The sequence below is a fragment of the Passer montanus genome, unplaced genomic scaffold (genome assembly GCF_014805655.1).
Source record: "Passer montanus isolate IOZ18808 unplaced genomic scaffold, ASM1480565v1 scaffold137, whole genome shotgun sequence".
NCBI lineage: Eukaryota > Metazoa > Chordata > Aves > Passeriformes > Passeridae > Passer > Passer montanus.
The window spans coordinates 236,147-254,183 of record NW_024360608.1 but is presented as its reverse complement, the minus strand read 5'-3'; the positions used below and the strand labels follow the sequence as shown (position 1 = coordinate 254,183).

General features: G+C 41.7%; 1 protein-coding gene across 7 annotated transcripts in view; it reads left to right on the top strand.

Moving 5' to 3' along the window:
• TSPAN9 (tetraspanin 9) overlaps window positions 1-16,692 on the top strand; it is a 169,034-nt gene extending 152,342 nt beyond the window's left edge. For all 7 annotated transcript variants that reach the window (XM_039699620.1, XM_039699625.1, XM_039699621.1 and 4 more), the window contains 6 exons: window positions 7,363-7,554; window positions 9,112-9,186; window positions 10,698-10,799; window positions 11,377-11,508; window positions 11,629-11,712; window positions 12,671-16,692. In XM_039699620.1, coding sequence (XP_039555554.1) covers window positions 7,363-7,554; window positions 9,112-9,186; window positions 10,698-10,799; window positions 11,377-11,508; window positions 11,629-11,712; window positions 12,671-12,742 — 657 coding nt within the window. In that variant the 3' untranslated portion in view covers window positions 12,743-16,692. The remainder of the gene's footprint in view (window positions 1-7,362; window positions 7,555-9,111; window positions 9,187-10,697; window positions 10,800-11,376; window positions 11,509-11,628; window positions 11,713-12,670) is intronic.
• The last annotated feature ends 1,345 nt before the right edge of the window (window positions 16,693-18,037 follow it).

Below are 18,037 nucleotides of genomic sequence, written 5' to 3'. Positions count from 1 at the left end.
GGGGTGGGGGGGGAGGGTGGGTATGTAGAGAACAGTGGAGAATACACCTGGAATATAGCTATTAATTGATATCTAATAGCTTATCTCCTAACAGAATAATGGAAGAGGTAGGAAGGGACATGTTGAGATCATATCATCTGTTGTCCCTTGCTTGAGCAGAGTCAGCTAGAACAGAGACTGTAGAGACTCTCTAGTCTACAGACAGACTGTAGAGTGTCTAGTCAGTGTGGAATATCTCCACAGATGGAAGCTCTTCAGCCTGTCTGGAAACATCACTTCAGTGTTTCGTCCCCCTCGCAGGTCTTGCATCCAATTTTGTGCCTTAATTTGTGGTCATCTTGTCCTGTCACTGAGCACTCTTAATAGGAGAGCAGCTCCCTGTTCTTCAGTCAGTACCTTTTATCAGGTATTTGTACAGATCAACAAGAACCCCCTGAGCCTCCTCTTCTTGAGGACAATCAGTCTCAGCCCTCTCAGCCTCAGGAAAGAGGCTCCTTTACCTTCCTGGTAGTCACCAATGTCTGTCTTGTATTCGGGAGCCCAGAACTGCACACGGCATTCCAATTGTGCTGGATTCACTGATGTTGAGTAGGGGGAAAGGATCACACTCAAAACTGCCAGACACATTCTTCCTAGTGCAGCCCTGGGTGCTGTAGGCCTTCTTTGCTTTGAGATTGCATTGCTGGCTTCTGATCATCTTCTTGTCCACCAGGACTCCAGGCCCTCTGCTGGAGAGCTGCTTCCCAGCCTCTCAGCCCTTGGTGTGTCCTGGTGCACAAGGTCATTCCTCCTCAGGTGCAGGACTCTCCATTCCACCTTGTTGAACTTTCTCAGACGTCCTCTCTGCCTGGTTCTTCATGCAGTCCAGGTCTCTATGAGGGGCAGTTGTGCCATCTGCTGTGTCAGCTACTCGTGTTTATCTACAAACTTCATCTGTCCCATCATCCAGGTCATTAATGAAGAGGTTAATAAGCATTTGCCCAGTAGGCAGGGTCTGTAACCCTTGGGCACATCTCAGCATGTCTAGTCCATCATCCTTTTGTTCCCTTTCCATCTTCTTCAAGTCTTCCTCCACTTCAGACATGTCAGGGCTTGTTCTGCAGTCTGATAAAGTGGGGGACAACAAAACAGCCTTTTACTGTTGTTTGTATTTACACTTGAATTATTTATTCCATTAGCTCTTACTAAATAATGTTCTGACCATTTTACAACTGTGTTTAGCCAGTCACGGAACGGCAGCATTTGTTAAATGCAAACAAAATGGCAACTCCCTGCCATGAAATGTGCAGGCATTGGAGACACACACACAAGTGTGCTGATTCCCCAGCATGGCAAGAGAGCTCTCCCCATAGGGCTTCCACAGGAAAGAGATTTCATGTGGTCATTAGAAATGACATGGTTTTGTATTTTTCACAAATTAGGAAGAACATGGTAGCTGAGGAAATTATAAAATCACAGAAATGTTGCTTGACAGGAATCTCTTCAAGTCATACCAAGTGGTGCTGCTGCTAGTGCTAGCTCAGGTCAACCATGTCTGCCTGTAGCAAAGCATTGAAAACCTCTGTGACTGGAGATTTTGACACCTTTTTGGTAACTTCTTCTAGTGCTGTTCCAATTTCTCAGTGAAAGTTTCTCCTAAAGTACAGCCAGAAGTACCTGAGCTGCCCTTCAACTGAATAAAGAGAAATTTAAGCTGTCCTTGACAAACCAAGCAAACCCAGGTCTTACAACTTCCTTTTACAGAACACATCCTTTATTGAAGACTCCAGAGTGACCAGGGAAGAGCATCCAGATCAAAGCCTAAGGCTTCTGGGTCACATTTCAAAAACAGAGATTGATAAAAGTGTCAGAATTTAATGCTCCTCAGGATAGCCCTCCCTTTTCTTGCCCCACAGAAGATCACAGTTCTTTGATGCCTCGAGTTTGTCAGGACCATCGCAGGAGTATTGCTTGGGGGAATGACTCTAGGAAGATAGTAAATGCTTTCTCTGGCAGATGGATTAAGGAAACTCAGCATTTGCACAAATTCCAGCTCTGTACCTTCTATTACACACAGCCTGTCAGTACAGCTGTTACAGAACTAGACTCAAAGAACACATCAAGATGATTCCCTTGTCTTCCATCAATGCTCAGTTTGTAGGAATGTTGTAGAGGAGTTTAAATCTGACACATTGCTCTGGCAGTAGCACTAAGTGGGTTTTATTTGAGTATGTTCACCTACTTCTGTACTCTAATTTTCTAGTATATGGCTGAAGAACTTCTCAAGTTTTGGTGTCCTTGCAGTACTTTAGATCATATTTAGAAGATGATCTTGCTTTGCAAGAGACCTCTGAGATTGTCAGCTGTTAAGTCCCAGTTTTGATTAATCCTGTGGATTATCTAGACAGTGCAGGAAAATTTATCTAGTCTTACCTGAAAATCTCCTTTAAGCACCAGCTCTTTCTAGAGATGGTTTAACCACCCAAATCCAGAGTTGGCAATTGGCATCCAAAAACTTAATTTGCAGAAAGCCTATCTCTGTTCTGGAGTGTATTTTGAAGTGGTGGAAACCATGTAGTTCTCATCCTTTCCTCCTTTCAGAACAGTTATTCTGATCTGTAATACATGAAGACACCATAAATGAAGCAAAGGGGAAAATACTCATAAAACCCCCCAAACACTCAAAAAACTGCAAACCCTGGGATCAGAGTGAGAAGACTGTGCTGCTTCATAAGGGCCATTGTTTTCCTTATCTCATCTGCACACTCACTGATCTGAGAGTCAGTTAGAGAAATGGTGGAAAATCTCTCCGTCTTGACAAGAAAACCTGATACAGGTCACCTTTATCTTGTAGAAATGACGAAACAGAAGAATAATATTACTGGCAGTTTTTCCAAAGTGTTGCAGACCCAAACAAAGGGGAGGGTTTTAAGAGCCACCTGGACCCTGAAAAACCTTCCTATGCTAGACTTGGGTAGTTCATTCTGCTTGTCCTTGTGGCTTCTTCATCCTTGTCCTTTTGGTGCAGGTCATCTTCCTGTTGACTTTCTGTTTTAACAGAAGTCTTGTCAAAACATAATTCAGAGTGTCTTTTTGTCACTGCAGTTGTCCTGAAATCAGTTCCCAGCTCTGACACTTTTTTTGCAGTCATGCTGTCAGTATTTCCTTGTAACAAACCTCCTGTGCTTTCTGCCATTTTATGGGGCCATATATAAGCTGTAGTGTGTATTTTTCATTGTATCATTTTTGCTTCAGGCAAGATCTCCTCTTTTAACACAGCACAGAGGAAGGTGAGGAGCTTTCTGTTCTCTCTAACTGGGCCACAGATGGCCATGGGCATGTTATTTGAGGTGGAGTAAAAACTGAGACACTTTCTTCTTTTTGTCCCTCGTGGTTGTCTCTCATTATTTGGTTTCTAAATGTCTCTGTTCTTTTCCCAGTGTGTTAAGAGCTCTCCTGGTGTTTAAGCAGCACTAGAAGATGGGATGTCAAGAACAAACTCATTCTCTCCCACACACCTATTTGTGCATCTTTTCCATCAAGCATTCTTTACATGGGATGGAAAAACTGCAAAAGTCAACAAGAATATGGCCTCATCCCTTTTCCTCTTGGTAGTGCCTTCCTTATCAGTGTCCTTTTTCTGATTCTGTTCGGTGACTTCAAGGGCAAGTCTATCAATATTATTCAATTTACAAACATTACCAGAATGGCATTTCCTACCCTTTCCTTACCCCAGCTTGTTGCCACTTGGTAGTTTTGCTGGATTCTGCACACATGATCTTACTCTGAGAAGCACAAAATGTCATTATTTGTGTACATGCTAAGAAACCACAAATGCTATTACCAATATCAAAAATTATCTAGCCCTTATTGACAATTGTGGGCACAATGCTTGATTCTCGTGGCGTAATTAATGAATTTATTTCTCAGTTGTGTGAAGCAAATGTACTACAAATGCTTGCTAATATTCCCCTTGTTCCTGTTATTGGAAAAGACTGCGACGGAGGCTGTTGGGTTTTCTGACTGACCTCTAGAGTTGTGAACATTTCATACGCATCCTGTCTAATAATTCCTCCCAGGCTAGATAATCCTGTGCACAATCTCCTTCTGTACAATATGTCTGTCTTGGCATGCATCTGACCATCTGTGTTGTCCTTTCCTGGGTCTTGTAAACTCTTCCTGTATATTTTTTTGTGGTTAAGGCAGCTAAACCTGGGTATGACGCTCTATTGTGAAAGTTTGTATTGTATTAGTTCTCATAATGCTTAAAAATGCTGAATAAAATGAATGAGCTCCCTTCCTGTCCTGGTGATGGCACTTGTCAGGGAAAGGCTTGTTTTGGGGTTTCTTTCTCAAAGTTTATCTGGAGTTCTAATTTCCCTCAAAGCATTTGAGACTCTTAATGTTTCCTAGAATATGTAATGTTTTCTGGACACAGTGATGAACACACATAGTCACTGAGGTAGTGAAGAGAATTCAAAGTGTGGGAGAACCTGTGAGGAACATTGGTGTTCCTTTTGCTTTTAAGCTCAAAATATGTGTACCATATCTTGGATAAATTGCCCTGTAAGTAAAAGTGACTGACTTTATGATAGTGTTCTGCAGTGACATAAACAGCAGGGGAAGGAGAGATTTGATGGTTGCCTAGAGGATGATGATTTCTAATCATGAGAGGGGAAATGAGCCAACATTTTTTTGAGAAGAAAAATCCAGTGAAATTTATTACTCTGTTGAACCATTTCTCTGGAGAAGGAATGTCAGTGCCATCACTCTCACCCAATTGAATACCAAGCAGCATATATTATTTAATTATATGGTGAAAAAGGAATTAATAAGATGACTAGATATATTCTTGCTGCCTTCACACTCCAGGGTTCAGTTGTTCCTAACAGAAAGGGGTGGATCCTGTGAGAATAAATAGTTGTCAGAGCATTTTTGTAGTGTTCCCGTTATATAAAAAATGAGACTGGTATAGAATAAAGTGTCAGCAAAAGGTATTTTATTGCTAGAATCCTAGCCAGCTTTGGTTGGTATAGTTGTATGCACTTAAGTCCCATGTCAGTGGAATTATTTGGGATTTTTTAAAGAAGCACGAGTGAAAAAAGCATTTGTCATGGGACCTGAAGTTTAAAGCATAAATTTTAGCTTCAGCAGTACTGCTGTGCAGTAGAATGGCAGAGAGGAAAACAGAGAAGAAAGCACAAAAACTGAAGAGCTGTGGAGAGAAGAAATATGAAATTTGTCTTAAACTTTTAGTGCTATTTGGTATGGGATGCCACCTTGTGGAAGTTTTTAGGTTGTCATGTCTTTTATCAAATCTCTGACTTTTTACTCTTCAGGTACTAGAGAATCCCAGTTGCATAGATCAATCTTTAACAGCCCCTCCATCACCTGATGTTTTATGCAATCTGAATTTTCAGTGTTACTCTACCTTCCCTCATTTAAGCAATTAGGTGCTTCTAAGTAAACATAAAAATGAACCTTCTGGAGTTATCTCCTAGCCACCTTTCTCTTCTAGACCAAATCTCTTTCAAGGATTGTGCTGCAGGATTTTTTTCAAATGTTAAAGAGATGCTAGCTAGGGCTTCTTTCTTCTATTTCTTTTGCTATGATCTCATAATTGGTGTTGGATTCTGAGTTGTCATTCTTTATGGGCTGACCTTTGTATTAATCATATGTACTCCTTTTTGTCCTCTACTTGTCCTTCCTCTGTAAGCTTTTTTCCCTGAGCTTGCTCTTACCACCACCTTGTTTATCTGCAGTGATCTATTGCTTTTGGCCTAATGATTCCAGAATTCATTGCACTCTTTCAAAACACTTGAACTAAGGCAGTGATTTCTGAACTTAATAAGACTATGACAGTCCAAGGAACACAATTGTGAATGACCTTTAAAGTGTGAATTCAGGATCTGATGGAAAGTTACACTGAACAATTATGGTCTTTGGTAGAAACTTCTTTGGAAACATCTACAGACTTGTCCATGGACTGTCATGAAGTCATTGATTAAAGTGCCATCAGCTAATGGCAATGGCAGTCCTGGCACCTTAGAAATGCCATTTAATACTTTAAATGAATGTTGTGTGGTGAGAGCTGTTCCTGACCTCCTGAACCATTAAGCTCTCAGCCCCTGCCTGCAGTACTCATTTAACGGTGGAAACAGCTGAACCACAGGGTGGATTCCTGAGTGAGCTTGAGGCATCAAAACTTCAGCAATTCAAGGACAGAGCAGATGAAATTTAAAGCAGGAGCAATAGGGTGGCTGATTCCATGAACTGCAGACAGTTTGAGCCTGTGGCCATGTCCACTGGGTCCTGCAGCAGAATATGATCAGGAGGCTTCTGTTTTGCACCCCCCCCCCATAGCTCTTTACTACTCCAAGTTCACACTGACCTTGCTGACATACCATGAGAGGCAATGAGAAATCAATTCAAGATTATTAAGTGGAGAGGACAAATTTGAGGGAAGAGACAAAAGTCCTCTCCTGCCACATGCTTGTGTATATGTTTTGTACCAGTCTTTTCATAGGGATAGCTGGTGTTTGACTTTCTCCCACTACACATACTCCTGTTGCAGCTGTATCCAGCTCTGTTATAGCACACAGGTGTTGTGACATTTATCCATACCTGGTGATGCAAACCTCGCCACAGCCACTCTGTGGAGTTACTGTGTCTTGAGTTCTGGAAGAAGAGGTGCTTCCCAGTCTCCTTACAAGAATGCTGAATGTTTCCTCTGTGTTACCCAATGCATGTGTCACTCTGCTTCCCTTGGGAATGCCTGTGTAAGGCTTGAGCTTTCTGTAGATAATGTATCTAGAAATCTGATTTTGGTGACATTTTGTGATCACTGGCTATCAACACTAAAGCTGTGAGAACTTGTACTAAAACCCAACCTGGCTACTATGACCGGGCATTTAATGCAAATATTTACTGAAATTATGCTTTTGATTGTAAATGTCTTCAGGACTTCCTTGCCTCCCATAGGATGAGGCAGTACAGGGCTGAATACTCTGAGACATTGCAAATGACTGCACAAATAAGTGCAATGGAGCATTCATTCAAATCATATTTTTTTCTTTACATAGAGAAAAATTGCATTGGGTTGCTGTTGGGACATCAATGGGTAGCCGTGATTTCATGTGCTAAGACTCTCAGAAGAGAATTCTGCCATCCAGTGGCTTTTAAATAGAATTATAAGTACAGGTGACGTGACCAAGTCTAAGTACGAACATTTAATTTCACTTCGTTTCAGCATCAAGCCACTGAGAGTATTGCTGCAGAACATTTACCTTGCTTGTGCAATTCTTTCTTTTCAGAGTTTTGGGGGAAGGAGACAGTGACATTTCTGTTAATGGTGAAACCTTTATTTTGTTTGTCTCTTTGCAGTTATGTGGCTGTGGTCTGCTGGGCGTGGGCATCTGGCTGTCAGTGTCACAAGGGAACTTCGCCACATTTTCTCCCAGTTTCCCATCGCTTTCAGCTGCCAACCTAATCATTGCCATTGGCACAGTGATCATGGTGACCGGCTTCCTGGGCTGCCTAGGTGCTATCAAGGAAAACAAGTGCCTGCTGTTGAGCGTAAGACATCAGTACTCCTTTTCACTAAGAACAGTGGCTGTTGCCTTGTTATTATTTTATTTGAATGACCTGTGCAAAATAGTCTTGTGGCTCACTGTGACATTGCCCTTGGCTTTCAGTCTTCTGTAGGCTTGCAGTATGACATCCCACAGCTTTGGTCACAGTGATGTCAATGGTGTATTAGCAGATGTGTCCTTGTTACTATGTACCTACATAGTGTGTTAGGTAGCAAAGCAAATTGCTATTAGTCACTTCTGAGTGGTTAAGCATGAACTGTAGGATCAACCTGGATAGCCCTTCTGGAAATGTCTTTTGGAGGGATTGACGGGAAAAAAATTTATGCACAGAGCTGCTCAAAGCCTCTCATGGCTATTTTCTACATTCCCCTTAACTAAGGCCTTTGTCAGAGGATGGTGGAAACCATCTGAGCCAAAGTTAAGAAGTCAAGGTCTCTGCCAGGCCTTATCAGGAAAAAATAAATAGTCTGACCCTTGAAAGTCTCTGACCAGCACTGAAGCACAGAGGTTGGGAACCCATCTCAGAAGACACAGTGTGGATCTTCTTGCATAAACCCAGGAGGTTTCATCATTAGCTCCTCTCACTAATGATGGGAGAATATATGGGGGAATATATAATACCTCCTCCATATAAATATCACCCTCCAAAAAAAAAAAATCCTCGGGAGAGGAGAACCCCCCTACAAGGAGAGGGGTATTTTGGCAGAAGGTGGGAGGCGGGCTTTCAAGGCAGATGGGTTCCAATTCAGTCACAGCTTACAAATCCAGATGCTGTGACATTAAGGAGCATATTTTCCTTGTGCAAAATCCTCTCTTATATGATGCTGGGGAACAGCTGGGCAGAATTCCTTAGATCACCTCAGAGAATTAAACTGGAGGCAAAAAGTGCACCTAGTTTTTTGCTATCTGATTGCTTGGTTTTGTGTGTTGTACAGCTAGGAAATCAAGCAGAGATTAGTTAAGTCCACATGATTCACCCACACTAACTGTAACACCAGGTTAATTTTTTTGAAAAAGATTTTATATCCTTAAGAGGTTCTGCAGAAGTCATTTTATGCTGTCATGACTGTCATGAGTTTCCAATTGAAAGAGCTAGCTGTGCTCCATACTGCTTCTTTCCCAGTGTCTGGGGGTCAAGGGCCATGCCTGGGCATAAAGGCATGAAAATAAATGTCTACTGGGCCTGAAAAGTAGTGAGAAACAACTAGAATTCACATTTGGGATGCATCTGCAGAGAGAGAGATTACAGCTACAGAGCTGGGAATAGAAGTGCTGAGTAATATGATGACTATTCCACAGTGACATGTGGTTCAAGCCCATCTGCTAGGGAATAATTCCTGAGGCATGTCACATTCATCTTTGTGCTAAGGGATTTAGCATCTGTCCTGTAGTCTGTGTGAAGGAAAGAGACTCCCAAGACTGAAACCTACAAACTGGTAGTAAGCCTATCATATTCATAGTTTCTAGCAGCTCCCAGTTCCCCAGGTTTGCTCTCTACTTGGCAAGCATGTATACACTATCTCTTTTTTCTTTGTTCTAGTTTTTCATCGTTTTGCTGATAATTCTCCTGGCAGAGCTGATATTAGTCATTTTATTCTTTGTTTATATGGACAAGGTAAGCAAATATGCCATATTGAGTAAGAATCTTTACTAGCATGTAAACCAGGTTTAGCTTTTTGTTTGATTAAAGTATGTGAGTTCTCCTGGATCTTCACTTTGGTGAAGGTTTAACCTTGAAATTTTGGCTCTGTTGTAAGCTGCTTCTGAAAGGGGAGGAGAAAGTGATGAGGAGAACAAGCAGGACAAATCCCTGAAATAATACCATGGTCCAGAGCCTGCCTTTTCATCTTGTCCTGAAATCTTAGATAGCCTTCAGCACGTTTGATGTCTGCAAGAAGCTGATCATCTTGTAGTCCTGGGTTGTGGAAGGTCCTGCTTAAAACCTTATAGCTTCTTAGAGCCAACCTTTGGAACAGGACTGGAGGAGAGAGGCATGAGACATTCACAGGTTATTCCAAATGCCACCAGATGTCTCACTTGACTGGGCAGTCCCAGAGAGTTTGGCATGAGTGCAGAATGGATCAAGAGATAGTTTCTCATAAAGCCCATCTGTAGGAATCTGCTGACTCAGAGTGACTAAGTGACTTAGGCACCACTGGCTGGCCCATCAGATACAAAACACTGCAAAAGTGACTGGGGATCTGGAGACCTCTGCTAAATGCAGGGCAGAACCTTACAGTATGAATATGTCCAGACTTATTCTAAAACAGTTCCTCTCAGACCTTTATCTCTTCTCAGGTTGTCATTATGATGCCTGGTACTTTGAGGGAGCTGAGGTGAAACTGCTGATTTTGACTGGGTTGTAATAGAAGGATGAAACAGATCTTATAAAATTGTTGACCTTATGCCAGGACCATAATCCTTTCTATTCTACCTGCTCACTACTGTCAGAGGCAAGATACATTCCTACCTGCATCCAGGACTCTGAGCTGAGACTGAAATTAATACAAGAAATGGGACATCTCAGATATTCTGTTAAGCACTGCAACTTTGTCTTCTTAAGAAGGAAGAGCACATTTGAAAGTCATAAATCCTACAAGCTTGCTCCCACAAGGAGAAAAACAATGTCTTTCTTCAACTCATTTTGTACTGGCTATTCACTATAGACTGCCTTAACCCATGCAAGGATAACTCTGCTAAGGTTGGGAAGCCTGGACTCTGGTTTTGTGATATTAGTAAATTAAAGCAGGCCACAGGTTAAGGCAGGAGAGGCTGCTGTGGGGCATTGCCAGCAGATGCCTCTGGCAAGGTTACAGCAAGCTCAGCAGATAGATGCTGTTCATGTTCAGTTAGTTTGAATCAGATGATGACTGTATGATGGACTTTTAGCAGAGATCTCCTATCTCAAGATAATTTAACCCACTGTTTTGCAATCTGAGGGAGAGACTAGGCCTTGGCAGCTGCTTAAAGGTCCTAATGATTTGTGAGAGTCCTGAAGCTTTTTACAATGTTAAGTTTGTGGTGAGAGAAGGTAAAAGATGGACATTCTATATGTGTGTCTGTACCATTTGGTCCTTTCCTCTGAACAGCAGTGCATTGACTTCCTCTATCTTCTACATGGTACAGGTCAGTGAGAGTGCAAAGAAGGATTTGAAGGAAGGAATGAAGCTATACAATTCAGAAAATAATATTGGACTGAAAAATGCATGGAATATCATTCAAGCAGAGGTAATGTATTTTCTCAATAGTAAAAAAGTAACTATTTGGTCTTCAAGGCTGCTGCAGTGTGTTAAGTGTGGCATCCATGCCTAGCCTAAAAGATGGTTAATGCAGGTTTTGATTTCCAATTTTACTCTCTTGAACATCTAGAGACTAGTGTGAAACCCAGAATCAAGTGTACTCTGTAAGGTGAAATCCCTGTCTGGGATTGTCTGTGGCTATCAGAGGCATAGAGATGATCTGTAAGAGCAGAGAGGCAGCAAAACCTGCATAGGTGGCACTGCAGTTTTGGCAGGATTTTGCTTTTAGCAGTTTTGGGCTTATTGCCTTGTTTTGGTGTCTGGGCTCGTATCTCTGTGACAAGAAGATTTGGGTCTGGAACCATTTATTTTCTTTGGTTTTGTTTTTCTTTGTGTTTTTCAGTAATTGCTTTAGGTGATCAGCAACCACAGAATACTTTAAATCTAAAAAGTGTTGTGGTGTCCTTTTTGAAAATACAGAGTGATTTAATGGAAATAAAAGTTTGTGGTTGTGCGTGATTTACAAATGGTGCTAGTTAATTTATTAATCCTTTACTTCTGCACAGATGAAATGCTGTGGTGTGAATGACTATACGGATTGGTACCCAGTGCTGGGAGAAAACATTGTTCCAGACCGATGTTGTATGGAAAACTCCCAAGACTGTGGACGGAACTCTACCGAATCACTGTGGAAAACGGTAAGGCTCACTTTGCCCAGCTTAAGTCTTAGGTAGGGGTGGGAAGGAACAAAATAGAGGGAATGCACATGAAGGAAAATGTGACCTTGGGGTTTCAATTTTCATCTTTCATCATTTCAGGGATGTTATGAGAAAGTCATGAGCTGGTTTGATGACAATAAGCATGTCCTTGGCTCGATTGGGATGTGTGTCCTCATAATGCAGGTAATACTGGTCTGATGATTTTCAACATGGCTTTGATTTGCTGTCAGCATTCTTTACTGTGCTGTGTGACAAGTGATGCTCAACTGCTTTGAGTTAGAATATTATTTCAAAAATGTCAGATTTGTTTTATGAGTTCATTTAAGGCCATGTGCTCAGAAAGGAAGCAGGTCAGTAATTGGTCCTGCAAAGAAGACATGCTACACTGGGGTTTTGCTTGCCTGTGTTTTGACTTCAGGGTACCTCTCTTGGAGTTCCCATATTAAGCCATGTGTTACACTGTCATTTCAGGAACTGGTTGAATTTTCATTTTGAAAGTACGTTCTAGAAACTACCAAAATTAGTCAAATCATGGCCACTGAACTGAGGAGGTTGATGTGTTTTAAAAAAATAATTGCAGAAGTATCATAATAATCTGTTAAGGTTTTGGGGTTCTTGCTGCAGGGAAGTGGTCACAGCACCAAGCTTGCCAGAGTTCAAGCATTTGGACAATGCTCTCAGGCACACAGTGTGATTTTTGTTATCCTGTGCAGGGCCAGGAGTTGGACTCCGTGGTCCTTGTGGGTCTCTCCAGGATATTCTATGATTCTATCACTGCCATACTTTTTCAGGAGAATATCTGAATCTGATCTTTTCAGTCACAGTTACCAGACTAAACAAGCACAAGTTGTTGGGTCAAAGGGAAGAGTGACTTGTACGTACTGATTCAAAAAAATTGTTGCACATACAACAAAGAACCCTGAGAGCTTTTTTGCCTCCATCTGTGCTGTGACAGATACAACCCTGGACATCACTATGTGCCTGAACAACATACAGACAGATTTACTGCCCAGTGTTGAAGCTTGAGACATATGGCTAGTGTAGAATGACTTCAAACTACAGCTGGGCCATGAACACAGGTCAGCAGTGCAGTTTTGGCAACCTTCCTGTACTAAAGGCCTTATTGTTTGTTTTCCTTCAGATTCTTGGCATGGCCTTCTCCATGACACTATTCCAGCAGATTCACAGGACTGGCAAAAAATATGATGCCTAAAGCTTTGGAAACATTATCACATCAACCCTTCTGTCTCATCATAAAATGAACACAAAGAATGACTGCAAGGAGCATCACACCTAGCCCTGCTGAGGAAATCCGTCCCATTGACAGATCCACTTCATTGTTACTTGTCCAGTTATTATCACAACTTATTTGACACTTTTTTTTCTTCTGTTAAACATTTGCCATTTATTTGCCAAAGAGGGGGGAAACTCCCCAAACAAATGGATTTTCTACACGAAATCATAGATCTGCTCTAAGAATGTTTCTTAACTTAAGAAAATTTTTTGCTCTACTAATCCATGCTGTATGTGCAAAAATTATGTGTGTTCGACTTCAGGAGAGAATTCTTCAGTCTTCCATTAGGCTTTCAACCCTTATGTCTGATTTATTGGAAGACTTGGAAAAGCCACTCTAACTGAGAGTCCTAGGAATTGGAGCTGCTTTGCTTTGCAGCTTCTTGTACCTTATGGTGTATACTTTTTTATTATGATAATGATGATGATGATTATTATTATTATGGATATAGCTTAGAATTTAGTTGCCTGACTTATAACTTCTTACTGTTTTTGGTTTTACACATCTATTGTACATTAATTTGGGAACCACTGTGCAATCTCCAGAGGACGTGTTTTGCAAAGCTGACAGTAGGTGCAGGCAAAGACATAACTTTTCTCAAGTCCATGGGGAGGCAGCACCTACCTTTATCAGGGCCTTGATGCCCTTACTGTAATAAAGGTATTTCCTTTAAAATCAAAGACTCTTTCTTGAGATGGAATGCAAAGCCTTCACATTGGACCAGATGATGAGCTTCCTACTTCTGCGAGGCAAAGTTCCAATGCCTTTACTCACCCAAAGCAGGCCTGGCTGCTTTATGTCATGCTACTTTGAAAGCTAAAAGCACTGACTAAGCAAGTTACTGCCAGCACAAAGGAGAGAGATTGCAGTCTGACCTACTGGCAGCAGACTTCACTGACTGTCTTGTCTGCTTCCGTTTGCCCAAGGCACTTGAAGCTGCTGGATGTGAAGGAAGTGGATGGCAATTTGATGGCACCATTATCATGCCTTCATTGGAGGGATTTCCTCAGGCTAAAGATAGCTAACTCCCTGAGCTAGAAAAGACACTTTGATTATGAGTGACCAGATGCAGGAAAGGGGCAATTTCCAGAACAGCACTCAGATGGTCTGTATTGGCATATCTCTAGTACAGAACTGTTTTTTGCTGACAGATCACAAAGTTCATCCACTGGGATAGTTTACTCAATGCATATTTTACCAACATTCCTGTTAGAAATCTTGAACATATATTTCTCTACTTTGAATGTTTCTTAATTGCAAGGGGCCCCCACTTACCCATTGTTACAGGTTTTTGCTGTTTTGTGAAGGAAGAAGGAAAGGCTCAGACCATGGAGGATGCTCTGATTAAACTTCAATCAGGGCTTGACTCAGCCCTAAACACTGCTTTTGGCATGGACAGCTGTCAGAAGTGACCTTCAAAGGTTACCTCATCCAATGTTACTCCCAAAGAGGTATTGACACATAGATGAGATGGGGTTCACTATGACATTATTGGGCTGAGTTTCAGAAACTGTTGAGGATGGAGATTTTGTGCCTTTCAGAGCCATGCCATCTCAAACTACTGCTCTGGTAAACAAGATTCTTTTAATGTCCAGTCTGAATATTCATACTTCAAGCTCTACAAAGATGTAATTTTCCTTGTATCATTCAGCCTATCTTTTCCTTGTGGGCTGAAATAGATGTTGAGCCACTTTATATCTGGGAGGTTTTAGTCCCCTATTTATCTTCCTAATAAGTCCTGCGTGCATCTGTACATCTGGCAGCAATAGTGTTTTGTGTGACCTATGTGTCACTTTTTTGAGTTCCTATGAAACCAGTGTGACAGGAAGGAGTGTGAATGTGTGGGAGATAGAGATAAATGTGGGGGTTGCAGTGAAGAAGAAGGTTACTATTCTTAGAGCACAGCCCTTGCCCATGTGAGCACAATGCCGAAATTTCACAGGGCTCTGGTTTCCCTCTGAAGCACACAAGGCCATATGGGTTCAGCTGTTTCACTTGGATAGCCTTTGGATAGAGAAGAAGCAGAGGGAAAGCACAGAAACTGAATCCAGTTTTACTTTCATTTCCAACAAAAATTGGGACCAGGAGCATCTGAGCCTCACTGGAGATGGCTGTTCCACGTTGAAGAAGGGGCTCTGATGCCCAATGTATCTGCTGCTACATGTAAGACTGTATCCAAAGTTGGTAAGATGTGTTCCCATTTTTGCAAGAAAAGACAGGATGGTTTTTGTCTGATGGCTCCACTGCATTCTCCCTTTAGGCAGAGGTGCTTAGCTTTCTCTAGATTTTCTGGTGCTCAAAAAGAGCCAGGTGCAGGGCTGAGTAGGAGCATCATCTTTGTCCTTTTGGGTCGCACAGTGGTACCTGCTGCGTCTTACATTTTAATCTGCAGTCGGTTTTTGTACAAAAATGGTAAAATATATTAGTGAAAGTAATAAGGAAATAAAAGATGTTTATGAGTAACTCAGAGATGAAATGTGTAGTTGCAAACTCAGCTACTTTGCCTTCCATCCAAACTTATTTTTCTAGAATGCTTCATTCCATTTCATGATCTAGAAGCATAGATCCTGAAATCTTTTTTAATGACTACTTTAGGCATTTTAAGCACAGTATTAAGTGAGATAGTTACATGACCTTCATGTATTCATCTCTATGAAGCCACCTACAGGAGAGGAGTCAAAAGCAGGACTGATTTGTGTCTCTAGCTGACTCTCTGATGTGGGAGGTGATGATAGACATCCTCAAAGAAGCAGAAAGGTAACACTACTTTCCAGGAAGGAAAAAACAGCTCTGGAAAGTGTGAGGTTGCAGCAGTCAGTTTGTCAGAGAAGGCACTAATTGTCCTGTAAACTGGTCAAAGGGAGCTTTGACTCATGTATGTATGCACTTTTTTTGCTTATGCTGGTGGGTGGCTGCCTGTGTGTTTTCCCCAAATGTCACTCTGATTATTGAACTATAAGTTTTTAGCATGTTTTTAAATAAAAACTGATACTGAGTAAAAGTATCTTTAATATACACAAATATGGATTTGTATAAATGCATACCTCCCTGTATCTCTAATTCATGAAAGCACAGTTCAAGTCTGTGAAAGTGCTGTTTCTCTGAGTGTTCCTTCAGACTGTAGCATACCTGCTGTCTTACCGGGAGCTGCCATAGAACTTAGGCAGAGACAAAACAGGAGAACTGCCCGAAGAAGCTGTGTTTGAAAGCTGATGAAGTGTGAATTAGCAGAGAATTCTGCTCACTCCTAGTGGTACCAAGGCTGTTTGTTACAGGAAACCCAGGTGGAAGGCACTCAAAAAAAGTGCCCATAGCTAAGTAGCATGTGAAATGCTAAAAGACAATGACATAAATGTCTCCAAGATGACAGATGATGCCTTGGATATGTCATGCTTTGAGTTCCTGGACTATGACCACATTAGGCCAACTCTCCTATCCATCTGCTCCATTTCTATGCATGAAATACAAACTCACAGACAGGGAGGGTGCAAGCACAGAAGGCAGCCAGACTGATCCTTATGGTCTTTCCTGGGTGACATATGGGTCAGGCATAGAAAAGGCAAGGAGGAAAAGAATGTTTTACCAGCAGATGCTTCTTGGGAACAGCGTGGAATAGGCCACACATAATTCTGATGTAACTTCTTTCCATAAGTTGAGCAGGTTCATCCTGTAGCTGGCATGGGGAAACTGGAGATGTTTGCCTCTGGGCTAGCCATCTGTTGTGCAGTAGAGAGTAGACACTGAGAAACAACACGCCATTCCCACTGGGTGATGTATGCACCAGTGTTTCTTCTATGCAATACCTACTTTCGCCTTTATATGAAAGATTTTTACTAGGATGACATAAAAATAAAGGATTTTTAAAAGGTGCCTCTTTCAGCTCATTTGTCTCCTAACTCCACCACCAAAACTGAAAAGGGACCAAAAAAAAAAAAATTCCAAAAGGTGACTCACAGAGATCTGTTCCGGCTGCACTGCAGCTGAAATCCTGAGCTCTTGAAGTTGTTTCATTTGTGAAAAAATTCCTCTCCCCTGCCTCCACCCCACCTTCCCCAGCCCTCTCTCATCCTTCAAAACAATATTAGAAAAAGGTGTGAAAAATCCCCAAATAATGGAAAAATGTTTTTGAGAGCCTGATACAGAAAAGAGATTGCAAGGGTCACAGAGAACACAGAATAGCTGAAGTGAGGGCAAAATAGTAGAGACCTTGAAAGACATTCAGAGGACACTGAGAAGCCTTGGACAAAATGTGAACACTGATTAGCACTCAGATAGAGAATTATTACAGAATAACCCTCCAAATGCCAGGAAAGTAGATGGGCTGAAAGATCCCCAGATGAAACAGGAGCAAAGCAGAAATGAACAAAGCAATGGAGAGTCCAAAAGAGATTCTGAGTGCATACACTAGCCTCAGGGAAGGGAAGAAAGTCTGTAAGTGCTCAAGAAAACAAAAGCAGCAGTGTCAGAGGCCAAGAAAGAAAGAGATAATGCAAAAAAAAACACCTCAGAGAATACAGAAGAGGCTCAGTGATAACAAGAAAGTATCAGAACTATTAAAGAAGCTCCAGACTACTCACTAGTACCAAAGGCGGCCTCAAGAGAAGATTAAAAAAAAAGGGGAGGGGGGCAGGAAGAAAGATTGATAGTGTCCCAAAGAGTAGCATCAGAGAAGGGAAAATCAGCCAAAAATCTGTAAAAGACTCAGAGAACACAAAGTAGCCTCAAAGAGGCAAAGAAACTAGTAGAAAGCTTGAAATAACCATGATGAACACACAAGAGACTTTAACAATAACAAGAAAGTATCAGAGATCCTGAAAGTGCTCTAGGAGAGGAGAGAGGCTAAAAGAGCAACAGAAAACAGCCTTGGAGAAGGGGAGAATCAAGCATGAAGGCTGAAAAAGTCCTAGGAGGAAGAAAAGAAGCCACTGAGATGCCATGAACCTTGAAGGAAGACTAAAACAGTCCCAGAAAATCTAGTCAAACCAGAAAAAGGGGCTGAAGGGTGAGTGGGATATGAAACAAGCAGAAAGACTGAAAGTGCTCCAAAGTCCCCTTAGTGAGAGGAAGGAAGAAACTGAAAGACAGCCAAAGCAGCTTTGGAGAGGCTATGGAAGAAGTGGTGAGGTTGGGTGAGTCCCAAAGAACAAAGTAGCCTCACAGATATGGAGAGATTAGAAGGAAGCAGGAAAGAACCTCAGAGAAGAAAGTAGCATA